Source organism: Caloenas nicobarica, chromosome 8, assembly GCF_036013445.1.
Source record: "Caloenas nicobarica isolate bCalNic1 chromosome 8, bCalNic1.hap1, whole genome shotgun sequence".
Lineage (NCBI taxonomy): Eukaryota > Metazoa > Chordata > Aves > Columbiformes > Columbidae > Caloenas > Caloenas nicobarica.
Window position 1 is genome coordinate 27228975 of NC_088252.1, and position 20728 is coordinate 27249702.

At 42.4% G+C, this 20728-nt stretch overlaps 1 protein-coding gene across 1 annotated transcript in view; it reads left to right on the top strand.

Annotated features, from left to right (window-relative positions):
• The window catches only part of PPM1L (protein phosphatase, Mg2+/Mn2+ dependent 1L), a 123088-nt gene that overhangs the window by 77690 nt on the left and 24670 nt on the right, over nt 1–20728 (top strand). The window contains exon 5 of the mRNA XM_065640296.1: nt 17742–17916. Within this exon, the coding sequence (XP_065496368.1) occupies nt 17742–17916 (175 nt within the window). The remainder of the gene's footprint in view (nt 1–17741; nt 17917–20728) is intronic.

Here is a 20728-nt window from a genome sequence, read left to right on the forward strand (position 1 = left end):
AGTAAAATGCTCTTTTTGAAAATATTGCGTCAAGTGAAAGGGAGTTGATGGGCTCAGAAATCGAGATAAGAAGTTCAGAAGTAGCCTTGATTAAACTCTTGAGCTTTTTGCTTATATGTTTTGTTCTGGCATTTTGTGGAGCACCTTAGGTGGGAAACGAGATGTCTCCTTAAAGCAGCATTTGTGGCTGCGGAAGCAGCACGCGCGTTCCGTTTAGCTCATCAGATTAATTTCTTCTCAGATTCATGCGCTTTCATTCTAGGATATTTTCAGTTTTCTATGTAAGTACCTATAGCTCTTTCAGGTAAGGCTCATTCTCAGTGTTTATTTTGCAGGGGATTTTTTTCTTTCTATAATAGGACAGATTAAAAATAGCCAAGATTCTATCAAAAGGCCAAGCAAGGCAGAGTAATCTGGTTTTGAACTCCTGAGCTGGCGAATACGCCGGGAGAGCAATTGGCACCGGGCTTTTTATGGCTCTTTGCAGCTGGCAAAGCCGCCTTGAACCGCGGGTTCCTTTTTGAGTGCAGTCCAGCTTAGTGCTCTTATCAGCGCTCATCCCAACCAAATAAGCTTTTCTCAGAAAACAGGGAATTGATAGACTCCGAGTTTATGTAGTGACTTAATACCCGTCAGGGCGCTGAATTGTGCCAGGACCCGGGGATTTGCCCGCGGGAGTCGGTGATGCTCTCAGCAGCGGCGTTAACTTCCAATCCATTATTTTCTTTCTCTCTGGGGAAACGAGGTGACATTTTGTATGTCACCGTAGCCTGTGCATCGATCTGTGGGTACCCACCTCGCTGGAAGGCATCGTGATGGATGGGTGTTGAGCTGTGTCCGTGTTCAGGCAATCGATGATGTTCTCGCAGTTACCAAGTGCCTCGAGCCCCTCCATCTTCTTTTAACCTCTTGATCAAAGCTACCTGAGATTTATCTTTTCTGTAACAAGCTTTTTGGTAGTTGGGCTTCCCTTTTTATCTATGTACTTTCTCTCAAAGTAATCTCATTATTCTTTGGCTGCAGCATTATACCACTATGTTGGCTCCAAAAATTGGTTTCTCGGTCTTCTATGTACCATGTGTCTGCCAGGTTTTTTTTCCCCCCAACATTTCCTGTTGGTATTTTATTTTTCTCTATTTAGATGAGTTTCTGTCACACCCACAACATTCCCAAATCCTGTTTTATGCTTTTTTTGCTCAGTGTTGGCACCATTTCTTTCAACCACACTCAGACGCTGGGATTCTTTCAGATGTTGTTTTCTCGTTCTCTGTTTGTGTCCCAACTCCCGTTGCCAAGAAACAGCCCACTTTTTGGTGCAGAAAGCCTTGACTCCAGCAGTTTCCTGCCCTAAATTATTTTCTCACATTTTTGTCCCGATCTATTGAGATACTTCGAGTAGCGTATTTTTCCACTTTGCTCTTCTCCTTTGGATTCGCCGCAGTTCATCCCTTTAGTACGTAGTTGTACTCAAAACAGAGTTTACAGGGACGTTGAGGGAGAAGCAACATTGCAGCAGGATTTGGCTGCAAATAAAGTCAGATGGCAGCACGAAGGGTGATCCAGTAGATGAGATGGTGCGATGCCTGGAAGGAACACGTTACCTTGGATGGGTTTAAAAGCAACTGCGGTTTTGGAGGATGTGCTGGAAGAATTGGGAAGGTCTAGACATGGTTTAGTTATTAAGTATAATAAAGTCAGAGATATATATCAAGTCAGATACCCGCTTCTAAGAATGATACTGGAGTTCTGGTGTCTGGGATAAGATGGTGGGAGGAGGACTTGGGGGAAATTTAGAGCTGTGCTACCACTGCTTTGCCCTGCACCACTGTATGAATATCCCCAAGTAAATGTTAAAGCTGTCTGACACGGATTTGAGTTCAGAAAGCTCTGGAGAGTCCAGGTAGATTGGCAAGTCATCAGCATAAAGATTGCAGCTGGTTTGGTTTTTGCCGTGATCCCTGCCTTGGGCACCCATCGTGAAACTCCCGTGGAAAACAACGGGTGGGATGGGAATAATTCTGTGCAAAAGATCCAGACGGAACAATTAGCAGCAGGGGTACATAAAAGAGAGTGGCATTAAAGCAAGCAAAATTTCAATAAAGTGATACTGTCGGTGGTGGTGAAGTTACTGCGGGGGATGTGGTTGGAGACGTCTGGGAAACGTGTTGATAGAAAGCTCAGCCCATGCGACCTGATCGGAGTCACCCCCGTTATGCTGCTGATCTGCCTCTTTTGTTCTGGGCTCTGTTTTCCTTGATGGCACCTGCGTGGTTTGAAATTTTCCCTTAAAGTACATCTGCTCATTCATGCCTCTCAGCAAACCTGTTTCTGCCCTGCAATCTGTACGTAGTTTCTTCTGCTTTAAGCTGTACCAGGCATGGTACAAGCTCAATGTAGGCTCTAAGTACAAGGAACGTGTTGATTTAATACAAGCATTCTGCAGAGAAAAAATAAAAGATGTTTATTTTACAAGGACTTTAGAAGTATCCAGCAGTGAGGAAATGCACTGCAGGAGAGGTGGGATTTGTGAAGCCCGGGGTTCGTTGCACGTTCAGCGCTCAGCGCCGTGTGTGCCTCTGGTACCAGTCTAGACTATTAGTGCAGCCTATTTGTGGTTCCCGGGTCCAGCTCAGTGTGCTCGGAGCTGTTCTATCTGCCATCGCTTGTGTGGCATGAGAAAAACAACAGAGGAGAGAATAGGGCCTGGCAGGTAGTGAAGACTGGGGAGAGGGAAACCCAGAGTTCGTCCATCCTCGAGGGGTTCATACTGAAATTAGGGCACGGCACCAGGCTGAGAGACAGAGTACAGCATCTTACCAGAGAGAACAAGCGCCCCAGAGTTTGGGGAAAGAAAGTTAATGAATACAGAAAATAATAAATCAAAAACTGAGTGACAGCAAAAGGCAGATTTGTTACCAGCTCTTTTTGTTGAGAAAATAATCTTGATCTCACCAACTTCCAGCTATATACCTCGGAGGCTGTCAGCTAACTGAATCAGAAAAACATGAGTAGTTTATTCACAAGAGGCAGGTATTTCAGGGAGTTTTTGAAAGCGGAGGCTGTAAGATAAGCTGCTTGTTAGCCCCGTTAATCTGGTTCATAGTGAACAGCTGTATTATATTTTGCTGTTGCTTTTGATGAAAATCTGAGCAATATTTTTCTTCTTACAAGATGCGTTGCGCACTGAAGTGCCGGAAAGTGACGATCTGAAAGATGATGCGTGTTCCCTGGAGCAAAGGATACGCAACTATTTCCGAGCCGATGACTGCAGGGGATGCATAACCCGCTTTGTAACAATAACTCCACTGCAAATATGCCTGGAAGGAACTTTTCCATCAGCCGTGGCCCTGCACTCACTGAGGAGCCGCAGGGCAATCGTTACGAGTTGGGGCTCTGGTTTCTTAGCTCCTCCACCACTGAGCTGCGCAACCTCCGTCAAAACACTGATTTTCTCCATGTCTGAGATTCCCTTTCTGTAGATACACCACCCAAGGGTGGCGATGGCTCATTTGTCTTCAGTCGAGGCAGATTTCAACAAATTTATTACGCCAGGCACGTTGAAAGCAGTTCCCCAGCTGTACCAGGTGGTTTGGGTTCCTGTGCCTGAGGTCGATGGGTTCAAGCAGCAGTTCAGGTCCTGGGGCTCCGCCAGCACTTGCTGTTCCACAAAACAGCCATTTCCCCACCAAACGAAAGCACAGCCAGCCTTTATGATTTATTGGGCTTCTCTGAATTTGAAATGTGTTTTTCTTTCGAAACGTTGGCTCAGGGTTGCTTAAATTTCTGTTTAAACTCCTGAAAGTTAAAGGTTGAATATTTTGGGGGAACTTTCCAAAATATTAAGCTCTGTTGCATAAGTTGCTTCACTACGTACTCCTGATAAAAAGGTATGTGCTTTTTGTCGTCTCGAGGCTTGCCATGAAATCTGAAAACTTCAGGCTGTGTCACTTTAATATACAAACACACTAAGCAATACAAAAGGCTTAAAATCAAAGCTGCGCTGTTATCTCTTTAGACCAGGAGCGTTTTCAAGGAGGTTCTAATACAGAAGCAGAATAACTTCCAGTTGCGTCTTTGAAGTTTTTCTAGTGTGATATCATGGGTATTTAATCCGTGCTGTGGCTGCTCTTAAAAATAGTGAGAAATTGCAAAGTGAAGCTGTAAGGAAAAGCAGCTGTTGGAACATTTAATCAGTCTCACTTTATAGAGTCTGCTGGTTCTGTCTCCGTGTGGAGTAAACCTGGTCACGGTTCTAACTTTAAGTCTGATACTGCCGAAATGTCCCAGTTTAGGTGTAGTACAGTGTGATGATGTACAGAGATATAAAAACTACCAAAGCGATGACTATAACATATACTTTAATGTTATCCCAAGGCTCAGAATGTGCATTTTCGGTTAGAGTCGGTGAAGAAGTTGCTGGCAGAGGTCTCGGCTCGTAGCAGAGCGCTGCTTGTTCACGTCTGTAAATCAGCGTAACGTGAAGTCACTTTCCTCCCCTTAGCTAAATGCATTCAAAGTTGTACTGAAATTATTTGGCTCCTGTTTGAAGGGGGTTTGCCTATGTTTGGTTTTCTGGTTTGTTATGCAATGGCGTTAAACTCCGGCAGCTGGCGCAGGGACAGAGGTGTTCGCCAAAACACTGGATCCCACTCCCAGCCGCAGGGTTTCGGCAACAAGTCATTTGCTTGGATGATTTCCTTGCTTAGCCCCCATTTCCGCACCTAATGCAGTGGTGAAAATAGCCTGAAATCTACTGGACCTTCTGCCTTGTACATAAGTGCGATTAACAACCCCTTGTCCTAATGAGCTAGAGAAACAAAATTACTGTGGACTGTCATATTTAATTAAACTGTGTTTCGGGAAACTCTTATTTAAGCAGTAACTTATATTTCCCTGGCATTGGTTTTCTCTTTCCTTTTTCTAACTTCATTCCCCTTTCCTTACTCTTCTCCCTTTAATTAGTATCCCTTTGCTCTTTTTTCTTACATCTTATCTCTTTTTCTTTTCCCTTCTTTTAAAATCGGGTGTAATTTGGCAGGTGAGGCACTAAAGTGACGTGAGCGATACAGAAACACCTCCAAAGGCAGACGCAATTCTGAACGTGTGTGGGCAAAGCATCGGAGCACGATGGAGATCGGGGGTGAAAATGGGAATTTAAGGCTGTGCAGGAGGGGCAGACACTTCTCAAAAAAACCCAAGCGAGCAACTTGGCTCTCCGATGAAGAATAAGATCACACAGGCAAGAGAAATTCTGTTTTTTCTTCTCTAACTACATAGGTTTTTAGAGGGAAGAAATAACTGGCGACCTGATTGATGCCTCTCCTCTCAAGGGTGCTGCTCGCCGTGTTTACGCAGTGAAATGGCCCTCGAAAATGAACATGCGTTGGGAACTATTTATGGATTTGAATTGGCTGCTTTTCTATTTAATGAAGTCCCTGTCTTTGAGTCTGTGCCATTTAATTAAGTGGTTTATATAATTACTCTCTGTCATCAATTCGGTCCACTCTGGAAGGTTTGTGTTTTCTGACTGAAGAAGGTGTTTGATTTAATGCTGGTTTTTAAGTCCAACTTGGGAGATGAAACAACCCACTGAGGTGCAGCAGCCCGAGGTAAAGACACTTTGTGGAGCAGGATGGACTGAGCTGAGCGGGTTGAGATGCTACTAAGGTGATTCTTTTTCTCCTCGGTAGAGATTTCGGAGGAACCTGATTCTCCTCGAGAGTTTCTGGGTGACACCTTCCTTCTGACTAAATGAAGACCCCTGTGTGGAAGACACATCTCTGGTTTTTCCGCTTGACCTTTGCTTTGGGAAAATGAGACAGTTTTAAAATTGTTTTTCCTTTTTGTTTTCTTAAACCCCCAGCTGTTCTCTTGATTCTCAAATCCCAGGTAGAAGAACTAGACACAGTTTTCCATTAACGACTCCATAATAACTTGGCTACAATCAATCATTATTATTTATACACTTTAGGATTCCAGTAGCCTTTTTAAACACTATGTCATACCATAATCTCATGTTCCAGCTGCTTATCATCCACATGATCACAAAGTCTGACGGGGGCAAGAAAAATCTTTTTTCCTGGCAGGCTGGTGTTGCAGTAGCACCCATGGAGAGGAGACAAAAGTTTGCTTTATTCTTGAGTGGCACTGGATTAGTTTTACATAAACGGTGAATGCGGCGCTTTCCTCGGTAGCTCCCAGCTCATTATTTGCAACGTGGGTCAATACAGTGGCCTTTGCAAATCCGAAGCAAAGAGAGGACTGAAGCAAAGAACCATAATTGCATTTAAACAGAGCCCGTTGAATCTCAGAGTCATTACCTTCAGAAATTTTAATTTCCATATACATCGCTAAAGGAAAATGTCATCAGGCCCCCGCAGTAAATTGTTTAAAGGGCTTCACGGCCACCTTTTCTTCATTAACTGTTTGTGTGCAGGGTTTGCTCCAGCTTTTGAAGAGCCAGCGGGGGACCCCAGTAAATGCGGCTGGAACAAATCGCGGTTGTGTCATCTATTCATTGATCCCTGCGGATCCCTGGAGCGGAGGGCACAGCAGAACCGCTCGGATTAACCCTCAGGCTCTGCAGCCTCACGTTTCTTTCTCACGCTGAAGTGGTTTATCTCGATTTTTTTCTCCTCCTCATCACAGCACTGGGTGTAACATGAGGCTAATTATTACTGAGATTTCTTCATACAGAATTTTTCTAAGGTCATTCGCAAGAGAAACAGGGACCTAAACGAAAGTTTAAGAATTGTTTCCAGCGTTCAACTTATCCCGTTTAGTAAAAGCTTTATCAGGACAGGACTTGGGCTCCAGGGGACAACATCTGGTCAAAGCTTCTGCTCCAGAACAGAACAGGTGACGTGTGGGGGATTTGTGACTGTGGAAGCCGAAATAATAGTACTTGATATGTTGACACTCTGCAGTTATTTGAAAATCGTTGTCCGTTTTCCGCTTGTTAAGATTTCTGAAGTTTTGTAGTTGTACTGGAATAATTTACAGAAATATTTTGTTCAGGAGTGTTGGACTCCGTATTGGTACCTGGTTCTTGGGGAAAATGTGCCCGGAGCAGCCCGTGTGTGGCTGATGCTGCGTTTCCCGTATTAAATCCATCAAAAAAACCCCCAAACCGCTTATACGTCTGCTTTTTAAAACAAACCGTACCTGTCTTCAACACACAGGTTTGCCAAACCTGTGACTATTACATTGGGAAAAGCAACGTCTTGCTCCTTAACTTTGTTCTCTAGATAAAATAAATTATTTGAACTGCTCTTTATTGTTGTTTGCATAAGAATCTAAGATAGAACGCAGGTTTCTGACCAGATGGTTGAATTTCGGTGAAATTCTAAGCAGGTGAAAAACGAGTCTTTCTGGTCTCCAGTGTAACAAACTAATCCTTTGAGTGTTTCAGCCCAGACCGAATCTTTCTAGTTCTTGTGATGATTTCTGCTTGGCAGAAAGTGATGTCTCTAAATCAGGAGAGACCATTTAGACTAAAATATTCCACTCTACTCACTTCTTCTTTGCTTGGAGGGAGAGAACAGTGGTAAAGCAAGAAGAATGCTTCTTGCTATTTAATTGAGTCTAATAGGCTATAAATACATTTTTCCCTCAGCTGAAGCAGCAGAATGAAAGGCTCCTGGTAAAACTGATTCTTCATAAACCATCTTGCTGTTCGAAAAAGCATCTGCACAGAAGCACCTGTAGAAATCCCCTGGAGTGATTTTAAGGCACTTTAATTGCTGCTGAAGGCTTTCATTTCAAGATGCGCATTGACGCAAGGTTACAGTCGCAAAGTTTTAAACATCGTTTTCTCGGAGGTTGCAAAGATTTGCAGTCATTTTACAAAACTCATTTTTCACCTTCCACGTTGAACCTGATGAGCTCAGTAAAATACAAAATGCAGTATTCTTCTATATCGAAAAATGCCCGGTGTCCAGCCTGCAAAACAAGCAGTTCAATACTCTTGTAAAGTTAGTTGTTTTTATGACATTTCAACCATTATCTTCAGTGTTCTCCTTCTCTCACTTCTGCGTTTTTATGCCAATAGAAAAAAAAACCCAACCCATTGCTTAGGTTTGATTACAGTAATGTAAGAAAATGTTTCCGTTCATCCTGGTTGGGTGAAGTTTTTCTGGCAAATGCAATCCCTGCTGGTGTGGCTGTATAGGGATTTATATTTAGTAATCACTTGCGACCATAAATTGTAATTTCGGACCTAGATTTTTCTGCACTGTTAACTGGTAATGGACAAGTATTTTCATGCATTTTTAAACCTTTTTTAACATGTCCTAATTTAATATTCAGCTCATCTATGTTAATAGTTACAGCCAATTAGCATAAAAATTGGGTTAAATCATGACATACCTGGTTATTTTTTTTTAGTAATTCATTCCAATGTATTTTGCTTTGTTCTATTAGCTAAATCGTGCCTTTTGGCAAGCAGGGATATTAGTCTCGTATGCCAAATATAAATGTCCTTTGCGTATGGCCGTGCGGATATGGTATTCATAATTATGGCTTGTCTTTTGTGTCGTCCAGGATTTAGGAATTACATCACCTTTACAATACGCTTCAGCTTCCTATTTGTTAAAACTAACGGGAGTGTTATAAAATAAGCAGTTTGTCTGTGGCTAATTTTCAGTTTAATTTACCCACTAATCTTAATTCTTCTCCTAAAAAGGGCATGAATAATAATTGGCTTCCTAGCACAATTAAGATGCAGAGTTTGTGTCTGTGCATATGCAATTTAATTGCTGATACATTTCCTTTTACTGGGGTAATAACTCCTCTTGTTCTCGTTATTCTTAATATATTTACTAAACATTTTTTGGGTGCTTATATCAACGAGAATAAATATTCTGGGTGGAGTAGCCATCCCGTGGAATTTTCTGGTTATATTTTACAGAGTCACAGAGGGGCTGTGGCTGGAGGTGCCTCTTGACCGTCCAGTCCAAGCTTTGCTGGAGCAGGTTCCTCAAGACACGTCCAGTTGGGCTTTGACTGTCTGCAAGGATGGAGACTCCTCTCCGGGCAACCTGCCTCAGTGTTTGACCACCCTCACCATAAGAAAAGTTATTTCTGAGGTTTAAATGGAATTTCTTGTATTTCAGTTTGTGCCCGTTGCCTCTTGGCCGTTCACTGGGCACCACTGAGAGGAACCCGGCTCCATCAGTTGTGTTTGTCCACATGGACAGGATCCCCCTGAGCCTTCTCTTCACTGGGCTGAACAGTCCCAGCCCTCTCAGCCTCTCCTTGTACGACAGATGCTTCAGCCCCTTCATCATCTTCATGTCCCTTCATTCCAGTGTGTCCCTGTCTCTGTACTGGGGAGGCCAGCACCAGTGTGTACTGGTGGTCGTTCCTCCCCAGGGGCAGGACTTTGCACTTCCCTTTGTTGAACTTCACGAAGTTCCTGTTGGCCCATTTCTCCAGCATGTCCAGGTCCCTCTAAGAGGCAGCACATCCATCTGGTGGATCAAGTGCTCCTCCTAGTTTTGTATCATCTACAAAGTAGCTGGGGGTGCACCCTGCCCCATCATCCAGGTTCGTTAATGACAATATTCTTGATTTCCTTGCGAGCAGGATTCCACCATATGAAGCGAAACGTTTGATTGTTTTCGTCAATAATAATAGTTTTCATAGCGGTTAGCCAAAACTTACAAGGAGAAAATGTGTTTTGCCGTGATGTACGTGCTGTTTTGAATACTTTTAAATCAATAAGGTATGTATGAAAGGGATTAAACTTGGGTTGTGTGATAGACTTCAGGATAGTTACAACTAGAAATGGTTGAGTGGGTGTATTCACAAGGAGAGCCATCCTGGCTTTTAGAATCAGAGAATCATTTAGGTTGGAAAAGACATTGAAGATCATGGAGTCCAACCATTAACGCACCCCTGGCACTGTCCCCATGTCCCTGAGAACCTCATCTCCATCCATTCAACCTCTCCAGGGATGGTGACTCCACCACTGCCCTGGGCAGCCTGTTCCAGTGCCCGACAGCTCTTTCTGGGACGAAATTGTTCCCAAGATCCAACCCCAACCTCCCCTGGCGCAACTTGAAGCCATTTCCTCTTGTCCTTGTAGCAATGTGACTTAATAATTTCGTCAAAGACTGGAGAAATGATAAATAATGACGTTCCATTAACGACCCAGGGAAATTTGACTAATTTGTGGAGTGAACGCGTGCATTTCAGTAAAATCAGCTGTAAGTCTGTGTATCTAGTACTGCACAGTGTGGGTCATAAAAGAAGGTTTAGGGGCTACATGAGCTGTGCCTGAGATCTGAAGGCAGCAGTGAGCATAAGCATAATGCAAATGGTTAATAAAAGTAAGGAAGTGGGTTTGGTATTAGTATTTTAAGTCCTCCACTGTGGTGTGTGGCTTTGCTGTGACGATTACCCCTAAAGAAGAAAGCTGGAAAATCTGAGTGTTCAAAGGAGAATGCTTGAAAAGATTAGAAAGGGTTCAGGATAATGTGACTTGTAATAATGTGCCATTCAATGAGCTCCATCTATTGAGTTTATCAATGAGAAGATAATGGGGTGATCTGATCAATTTGCATGTGTTTCCGTGAGAAAGAAGAATGTAGATGAGCAGGCATTTTACTTGATTCAGTGGCTGAAAGTGACAGATAATAGCAGATTCCGGTTGGAAAGAATGTGAACATTTTCTGTGGTATGTGAATTTATCCTCTAACAGTACAGATAATTAACTGCCAAGCGCTATGGATGATCCGCTGCCTCTGAAACAGTCGCCTGTTTTTCAAAATGACTTATTCATTCAAACAATGAGCCAGGGAAGTCTTGTGGTCCTGATTCAAGATGCCAGACAAGATAATCAAAATGCTCCCCCTTCCCTTGATAAAATTAATCTTTTAATTAGGCGCCCAGATTCCAGAGCGCTCCCTGTCGCTCTGCCCGTTGCAGTGAAATCTCTGAGAAATCCGTCTCTGCGCTTCGTTTCTTTCCTTATCTGTAAAATGAGTGACTGCTTGGCTATATCACATGGAGCATATTTTTGTTAATTTTACTTAATTAATTAAAATTAGTTATTAAGAAAATGACACGTACAAGTATTTCACGAACCGCTCCCTCACTGGAGGATGGAAAGGAATTGTTTTGCATTGATTCTCACCTCTCGTGATCCATGCCCTGGGTTAACGAGTACGGTGCCGACGTTCGCGTGTATATTCACTGCAATGTCACGCGTTTCTATATGACTAATGTCGGGGGAAGTGGGAGAGAGAACAGAACATGTAATTTTTCCATTACAAATTCTGTTGACTTCCTCACTTCTCATTCAAAGACATTCAAATAAGTCTATTTAAGAAGTGAGTGACAAGTGCTGTCTCAGGGAAGAAACTAAAGTGCGTAGTTTAAAGCCATAAATCATCATCATTTTATATTTTTATCCTTTCTGTTTGGTTATTTGGATTGCTTGTAGCCATAAATCCACATATAGACTGTCAAAGCTGATCAAGCTCTCGGTGCTCAGAGCATGAAGTGAGAGCAATGCTCCACAACAGATGGTCTTTTCTTTCCATTTCATGGACACCAGTTCTCACTGGGCAATTCATTATTTTCTCCAGTTGAAGCAGCTGTGGATTACTGTAATTATGGATTTAATAAATCTCTGACAATCCAGCGTGAATACTAATTTGAACTTTATACATCTCCTTGGAATCAGGTTAATTTCCTCCTGATTATATAGCTTCTGATTAACAAAAGATGTTTGTGAGGCTAATATTATTCCTGCTATTGAAATAAATTGTGCAGGGGTTGCAAAATAATCATGGTGCTTTCGGTGTTCGGTCTTGCTGAAAGTCCTAGGAGAGAATTTCTGAGTTCCCTGAACGTTTTCGGATATAACACTTTTGCTAGTAACCTTGTTTTAAACAGTGAGTTTGGCTTTCCTGGGGTACATATTGATCAATAGTAAATTATTTACTTGAATATTTATTTTGGAGAAAAAAATACACTTTTAGTATATGCAGCCTATTATTTCTATTTAAAAGTTTGCCTTATGGGAAAACTATACTAATGGGTTTCTGTTGGCATCCTTGTTCCCGAAATAGTTCCTTGCTTTAGAGGGCAAAATGTTGGTCTCGGTGCCATTTGTAGATCTTGTATTATCCTCTGGAGAGTAGATGATGTTTTGCTATCAGATATTTTCCTTTCGAACAACTATTCATAGCTTTGTGTCCTTATTCCAAGAGGTTTGCCTCAGCAAAACGCCACTGACTCCAGCGCAGTTATTCGTGGTTCGTGCTGATGAAGGAGAAGCATCTGATCCTAAATACCCAGATGCGAGAGCCGGGGCTGATGTACAGGTTATTTCTCTGGAATCAGCTGAAGTGGCACATGTGGGCCTGGAGGCAGAATTTTGATATCCGCTCGAATCAGCACCAACCGTGCCTGCCACGCAGCGTCCATGGGCTGAGGAGGTCGTTTGTCTGCACTCAGTCGAGCTCTCAGGAAGGCGGGAACCCAAAGAATGTTCTTTAACTATTTCCTTCCTATAGTCAGCACCCAATTGAGCATCAGGATGCCAAGAAATGACTCTTGACACGACAATAAAATGGGAACAAATACTCCCATTGCTACACCGAGCAGGGGGAGTGTGCCCATAAAGTTGTCCTGGTGGCCACTGGCAGCAGGGGTGTCTTGACCAGAATGATGTGCAGAGATTGACTTTCAGGTCTTTTATTTATCCTGAGATGTGATTTCTTTAACCTAGCAATCTGATTTTATATATATATGTGTGTGTGTATATATATATATATGTAAATATGTATTTTTGAACCATACGTTTTTGAAATAAGCAGGAAAGCCTCATAGCATTGCTACAAAATTTGTAGCATTGCTACAAAATTCCACTCTCTGGAATACATTTCTTGTCCACAAACTCGTTATGCCCTGGTTTTTACCATCCTGTTGGGAGACACCTACTAAGTGCGTGCACCATTCCTAGAATAATGAATTGTGTGGGTGGTTTTGCTTTTCTTTTTCAAGATGTGAGTCCAGAAACCTGCATATAAAAGTGTTTTTGCTAAGGAGGGCTAGTCTGAAATGTGGAATGTGAAATTCCGAATGGGATCGTTCTCTATTTCGAACAGCAAATCTAGTGGAAATCTTTTCTATGAGTGTCAAAATGATTGAGCTGCAATGGAAGGTGGGTTGGTGGCAGTGAGGGGCGAACTCCCACACACGTGGTGGGTCCGGGGGAACTCTGGAGTCACATCTGAATCCTGGAAGGTTCCCTGAAATGCTTGATCTGCGCAGGGTTCAGCATCCTAATTTACACGGGAGGCGATTTCTCTGGGATCCCCTAGGGCTTGAGAGAAGAGCCTGAAAGATTGGTGGGTGCTGATGATGTGATCAGTGCTACTACGACTTTTCAGCACAGTCACATTTGCTGGAATGAGCAAGGGAGCGTTTGCTTCCTGGGTGGTGCTTGATAGGAACCGAATTAGCAGGCCTCACTCCACCCCAGGAGAACAAACCGCTTTGCTCCCCGCGCCTTAAAATCTCGGTGCTTTTCTGTGCGTAGAAATCATTTCATCTTTTATTCCAATTTTAGGCATCAAAGTCAAACTGACTAGTCTATAATTCCGTGTCTCTCTCCCTTTATACTGTTTTAAAAGTAGCCCCGACGTTTGCTCTTTCCAAATAGCGTCTCGCCGTCCTCTGTGAATTTTCAAAGGCAGAGGTCGTTAAAGAGATTGTTTCAGCCCATTACCTGTGTATACCTGAAGAATTTCTTCTGGCCCAGCCAGCTGGAAAATATCTAATCTTTATAAGCACTTTCCAACATGTTCTTTCCTTATTCTGTCTTGAGATTTTGGTTATTTGCCTCTGATATTAGCTTCCAGTTGAATGCAGCAAGGTAAAGATAGTGAGTACTGTAGCAAAAAAAAAAAAAGACATTAAATACTTCAGCTTTTATAGCATCATCTGTCAATAGCTTTTCCACTCTGCTGAGCAGTAGAGCAACATTTTGCCGGGGTTTTTCTTGTTACAAATGGACTTGTCCTTTTCTTGGTACCTTTACTAGCTCCAAGTCATTTTTTACTTTAGTCTCCATTTGTTTCTCTGTGTTTGTTATTCTTTTATACTGACATGGAATTCTGAGATCACTGAGTGGCTGATGACTTCGCCAGGGTAATTCCTAGGGTGGGTTTTTTTTTTTGTGTCAGGATAGTTTTCACTCCCATCATTTCCCAAAGGAAATGTTTGCTGTTCATACCTTCTTTTCTCCTTTGACTTGCAGCTCTCGGTCCTTTTGTACTGTCAAGCCTCAGAGATCTTTAAGTGTCCTTCCTTTAAGGTCCTTTGTCTTTATGATATTGTTTTCTCCCTGAAGAATCAACCGTCACCTTCACACAAGTTGTCTGTTGCCTTCCTTATCTTAGGAGGCTTCTCAGTGCTGGAACATCCTGCACCCAAACTGTGGTCCTGGCTACTGCTACCAACAGACTCCGAGGTTGCTGGACAACCTGTGCTCTCCAATATATTTCCTATAACATGTCTGAGTAGTGACAGCACTTCATTACATCTTGCACTTTGGTTAATTATTCCAGTTCCTGGTTACGAACCCCCAGCCTCTCTATTTTTTGTTCAGTGTCTGGTGGGCCTGTGCTGTGGTACTGCCCTTTGCTTCTCATTTGTGTGATGACTTCGGGCAGGTCTGTCTCCCTTTTACAAACTGGACCCAGAAGAGTAAATACTCTTCTGATGTGCAGGGCACTTCTTATTTCCACAGCCTCCTTTCTCAGTAAGTTACATCATCTGTATTAACAATCTAGTCTTATGAGTGATTTACTGAGCCTTTCTTATTGCCCAATTATATTATAGTTTTGAACTCTACTAATTTCCTTCCAGCTCCTTTCGTGTATTCTCCACGATTCTTACGGCAATGTCTAACAGGGTCCCCAGGTCAATCCCACTTTACTCCATGAGATTGTCATGGCCAACACCATCTTCCCCGGGGTTTCCACCCGTGTTCATTTGTTGTACCCACCTCAGGCTTTTATTTGTCGAGCTCATTCGATCCTACTTAAAAAGTATTTCCCTTGGGTAAACCAGGAGATGAACCAAGTTGAAATTCCTGTTTTCCGTAAGGTGAGCTCTGCCCTTGCCCAGCAGTTCATGGCGCATCATCTCTGAAGGAGGAAACTTCTTGTGACCCACGTGTCATTGAAGGGGAGGGAAACGTGGGAAAAGGAGAGGCAGCCAGATGCGATAGAGGAATCGGGATGATTTTTCAAGTCCTTCAGTGGTGTGTGTGCTACGCCAGCAACACCACACCCTAAAATGGGTCCTGTATTTTCCCATCGTCTCTAAATGTTTGCAGGCAGAACAAATTGTCTCAAGAATATCAAGATCATAAACTCGTGCTTTCCCTCCTCTCCCTGTAAATCGCAGGAATTGGTGCAGAGTGCGGGTCTGAGGCAATAAAGCCTCCATCTTTCGTTTTTAAAATTGGAAATCTGTGTTTATCAATGACTGTTCCAGCTAATTAGATCCTTCAGTTGGCTGATGTGCCAGAGTCCTGATCTTGTCGTGGCTCTTGTTTGCATCCTCGTTTTTCACGGGGTTGTGGAGCTGCTTAACGCTTGCCGTCTTAATTAGCACATTTTGTCACAGAGTATTCAGATCACTTCTCTGTTCACACGTGTGCCCATGGAGGTGTTTGCTGTGGTGAAAACCTGACTTTTGAAGGCTAAGCAGGTTGGTGAAGCCAGACTATGGGATGCATTGAGCTGTAGCAGCCTGCAAAACATGATTAAATGGGCAGGGACGCAACTGTCCCCTATGGATGTGGTGGTTTTCCACGGAAAAATACTCAATTCTCTGTTGAAAGCCTTTCCGAAATCACCCAATATAACTCTGTAAGGAGACTCATCGTCAAGCCACCACTTGAATTCTGAAGTAGCTTCATAAAGAAGCCTTTAATTGACCATTTTAGACCTTTACTTCCCCGCTTACAAGGGCGCTCCCAGAAGGATACACTTCAGAAACACGGGGCAAATTTTAGCAGGCAGTGAGCATAATTTATAAGAAGGAAAAATTACTTTGGATACATGTTTCTCATCAATTAAAAGATGTGGGCAGAATCGGTAGTTACGGAAGGATGCTGGTCGCTTTTGAGGTTCAGGTTACTGCACAGCGAGGGATTTCAGGATTTCTTGATGTGAGTTTTATGGACAGGGTTTTTTTTAATGAATAGAGAAAAATGTGATTGTTTCAGAATAAACTCTCCAAGTATATGTCATTGTATGTAGATATTTTTAAATTTATCCTATATATAAGAAATATTAGTTTTCCATGGTAGGATGAAATACCCTAAAGTCAATTAAGGTATTAAAGTCAATCCTTTATTTAATTTGGAGAAGGGTGCTTCAGCCTGAAAACGGATTAACGGAGGATGCTGCAGTTTCGACTTCATAAAATAAATTGATACTTTCGTGCCAGAAAATAGGGTTTTGTGGCTCTTGGTCTTTGCTTGGGCTGCAAGATCTGGATGGGATGGGATGGGATGGGTATTTTTCCTTACGTGTTTACAGCCAGTACTGTACAAATACTTGACTGGCACAGACATATTTCCAAAATTGAATATATATAGATTCTTCTTTTGTTTTCTGCTCTTTCAAATTGCCACCTTAGGGAGAGGACAAAAATACCCTTCCTCCCCCAGAGTAAAAACCTCTTCTCGAAGGAAACATTAAACACAAACTCCTGAACTTGGACTAAAATACTTAGAATACAGTGTATCTTTTGGCTTTCCCTTGGACGCCAGCCACTATTAAAATGTAACATTAAACATGCTGTACTGATGTGGAGCCTTAGTTCAGTTTTCCTGGAGTAATTTCATTTGTCTCACGTGGCTCAGCTTGCAGAAAGATGGAACACGACTTGGGTGAGATTTTAAGGTTGAGATTTAATCGGCAATTGACTTTGGAAAACTAAATATAAACCTAGAAAGAGCCCGTTGCTGAGTAGAGGTAACTTAGGCTCAGTTCTTGGCCTGAAATAATAGAACCCTATTATCATTTATTTTTCTCTTTTGTCCTGAGGTTGGCAGGAAAGCTGGAGCAGCAGCCTTTGCTATTATACATCTTCCTTTTCCATGCCAAAAACAGAGACTTTCTATTCAAGTGGGAGTGTAATATTCCCAGGACAGGGATGTTGGTGCTTAAAAACCAGAAAACTGGTTTGTGTTTGGCTCTGTGGCCGGGATCCGGGGGACGACACCTCTCCAGAGACACACGCTCTTATTATTTCCTACCACGTACATTTTTGCACAAGGCTCCATAAGATCAGCACAACTATGCCACCTTGTGTTAATTTCTTTTCCTTTACGGCCTTCAGCAGTCAGAGAAAAAAATTAAAAAGAATTTTCTGGGTGTGGACTTGCGTATATATATGTCATTTTTTAATGTTGTTAAAGATTTACTTCTCTCTCCCTGTCTGAGCCCAGTTATATATCAATAGCAGGTGAAGTGATTCCAGTCCGTCACTTCGTACTTCAAAATTTAGAATAAAGATATTATATTTCATAGTTATATTTCCCAAATTGTTAATGATGAAGAAGCACCAAGGAGTTAGTAACATTAAGAGTGTTTTATTGTGAAGAGTTACCTTTGAGAATGCTTTAGATTAAACAAAATGCTATGGATGTGCATAAAGCTTTTCAAAAGAAAATGTATTAATGAAACCTTTGCCTCTTTTCTGCGCAGTCAGCAGCAGAATACGTGAAGTCCCGCCTACCTGAAGTCCTCAAACAACATCTGCAAGACTATGAGAAGGACAAAGAGAACAGCGTGCTGTCCTACCAAACCATCCTGGAACAGCAGATTTTATCCATCGATCGAGAAATGCTGGAGAAATTGACTGTGTCCTACGATGAAGCAGGTACACGTGTGTTTCTTTGAAAGTTACGTTTTACTAAACAAAAAATGCTCGCTTTCTGTCGCTCAAATACTAGTGCTTGTGCTGGCAAATTGCACTTTGTCCTCAGAGGTAAGAGGGGACTCGGTGAAATGTTTCTTTCTCCTAAAATCAAGTTGAGACAGAAGATTTTCCACTTTAGTGATTGAACACTAACTGAAAGGACAGTTGTTTTTCTAACAGTGCTTTGGCCTTTGTAATGCACCGATGTTGATTGATCTGGCCCTACCTCTTTATTGTCTCTGCAAGTGCTGCAACCTGGTTTCTGCTGCTTTCTCCATCACTGGTAACTTGGTTTTGGGCTCACTGAGCTAAGAGTGTGGTGAATACTCGCAGAATCTGATTTTTAAACGTGACACGATGCCTGCAGATAGCCAAAACCAGGTAACGTGTAGAGTGCTGGAGGAATTTCAGCAGTGCAGTGACAGGGGTTTTCAGTTTTGATATTTAGGTCTTAATAATGTGGAGGTTTTCTTAGTTTTAGCTGATACTTTTAACTACTCGGGGCTGAGAGCTGCAACACACCATCTCCTTTCATCCTTAGCCCTACCAACCAGCCTCGGGCAGCCTTGTAGTACAGAAACAGAGTTTATACTTAGTATGTCCCCGTTTCTGGGTTTTTCTTAATCCCTGGTGGCACTTTCTTGTCCCGTCATTCCCCTGACCGTATCTGGCACCGTGGTGCCCTTGGGGAATTGTGCTGAACTCAGCTCCAGCTTTTCTTCCCAGCTGTTTTAGGCAGAAGCCTCGAACCCAGAACTGGGTTTTTCATCCTGTTGAGGTTGTGTTTGCCAGACACCAGCCCAAACGGATCACTCTCCTGTTTGCCTAGGTGGCACCCTGCTAAAATTACCGTCATCTGAGTTTCTCGTCCCAGCTCTGGAAAACCAAGCACTGACCAGCTGGTGTTATTTTGTCCTCTCTGTACTTCGCTGCAGTCCCGTGAAGTAGTTAAAATGCTCAAACTACTTATCAACTTTGTTCAGACTCCTACTCAGACTCCCACTCACTAGCGAGACGATTCTCTTAAGCTACTTTGATCTCAAAGGCGCCCGAGCAACTTAAAATGCCATTTGCAGACTGTGCGCTCTGGGTACTCACAGGGCTGGGAGCTTTAGCAACTTCAAGTAATTACAATGCTCTGTTACTTTACCAATTATATTCATGCACCCATCCAAAAAATAAGCCTGATTTTCTTAAACTGCTTTGATCTCGAATGCTCTCGACCCTCGTACAGTGCCGTTTGCAGATACACGTGTCATGTACTAGAGGAGTTGTGTGAGTTCTCAAAGGACAGCAGAGGTAAAATGAGGGCACAGGATATTTGTTTAATCACATATGGCCTGTTTTTAATGATGCATAAAAAATAAGCTTTGAAAGTTGTTGCTTTCTGTTGCTTCTGTGAATCTTTTTTAATGCAGAATTTCCCAGTCCGATGAATCATGTAAATTTTTTCCCTTGGTTTAGTCACTTCACCTCTGCAGTCATTTTGATTGGTAGAAGTTTGTTAGAAAGGAAAAATCTGGAAGGAAATCACTGACTCCTGTCAGAAGAAAAAGCAAGTGTTTTCTTTACTGAAAACTGCACATTTGTACAGAGGAAATAAAGATTAAAACTGCTTGAAACCCACATTTGGGGATTTATATATTGCACTGAAACAATCATGTGGAAATGAGAAGCTACATAAATAACTAGTTTAGAAAAGTCCCAGCATATACACACATTCAGAACAGAGACAGCACAGCTTGCTGTAAATAAAAAGCTGGAATTTCAGCTTCCCAATTGGGTAGAGACACCTCTGGAGATTAAAATGCTGCGATGGAGCCCACTCGTCATTCTAATCATGTCACTTGTTTACTACAAAAGCAGAAATGGTGCTACCTGCTCTTGAAGTAAGATCTGATTGTGAGCAAAGCTCAGAAAACGGGCAGTTAAATATAATTGCAGCAGCTGTTTGTGATCCCGACCGCTCCAGTTATTCAGTGCTTGAGCAGTTGTGTTGGTGACATTTTTCTTTTCTTAGTGTTTTTCTGTACCGAAGTCAATTTAATGAGAAGATCGAGCTGCTGGTGGTACATACAAAACGAAGAAAGCAATCTTTAAAAATCAAAATGATGAAAATAAAAGTGATTGTGATGTAAGGGGAAAATACAACTTTGTCTGGCAGGAGACTACGTGAGACATCGACAAAACCCATCCCGGAGAGCATGGCAAGGGTTTAATTTCTGTAATCGTCAGCAGTTGGAATTCTGCTACGTGTCAGCCAGGGAAACTAGAAATTTAGATGTTTAAGGTGCGTGAAACAAGGGGTCAGTAGGTCCATATAGGGAGGCACTTCCACAGCAAGCGAGCAGAACTTTTCCATCCCCAAAACCTTTCCCATCCCTCCTGGAAAGGCCATTTTGTGAGGATTTGTGGAGTGCCAACCCCCAGGTAACTCCCCTTGCCCCAGGGATGTCTCCCAAAATTGGGCAGAATTCGGCTGCATGTTTTCCAGAATAAACTAGAACTGCACTAAAATGGCTTGGGCTTCCAGGACACTTTTGAGTGTTAATTTGGCCTTTCTAGCAGCATGCAATATTAATAACATGCAGCTTCCATGGACTCGATGTCCTACTGTCTTCTTTTTGTAAATCTTTCCCATTAGGAAATCAGTGTATCAGAGCTACCAAATAAAATGAGTTCATCTAAAAATAGTCAAATGTTGACAAGATCTTTAGTGAAGTTTGACTAAGGAAGCTTTAGAAAATGAAAGCAGGCCAAAAGTGACAGATGG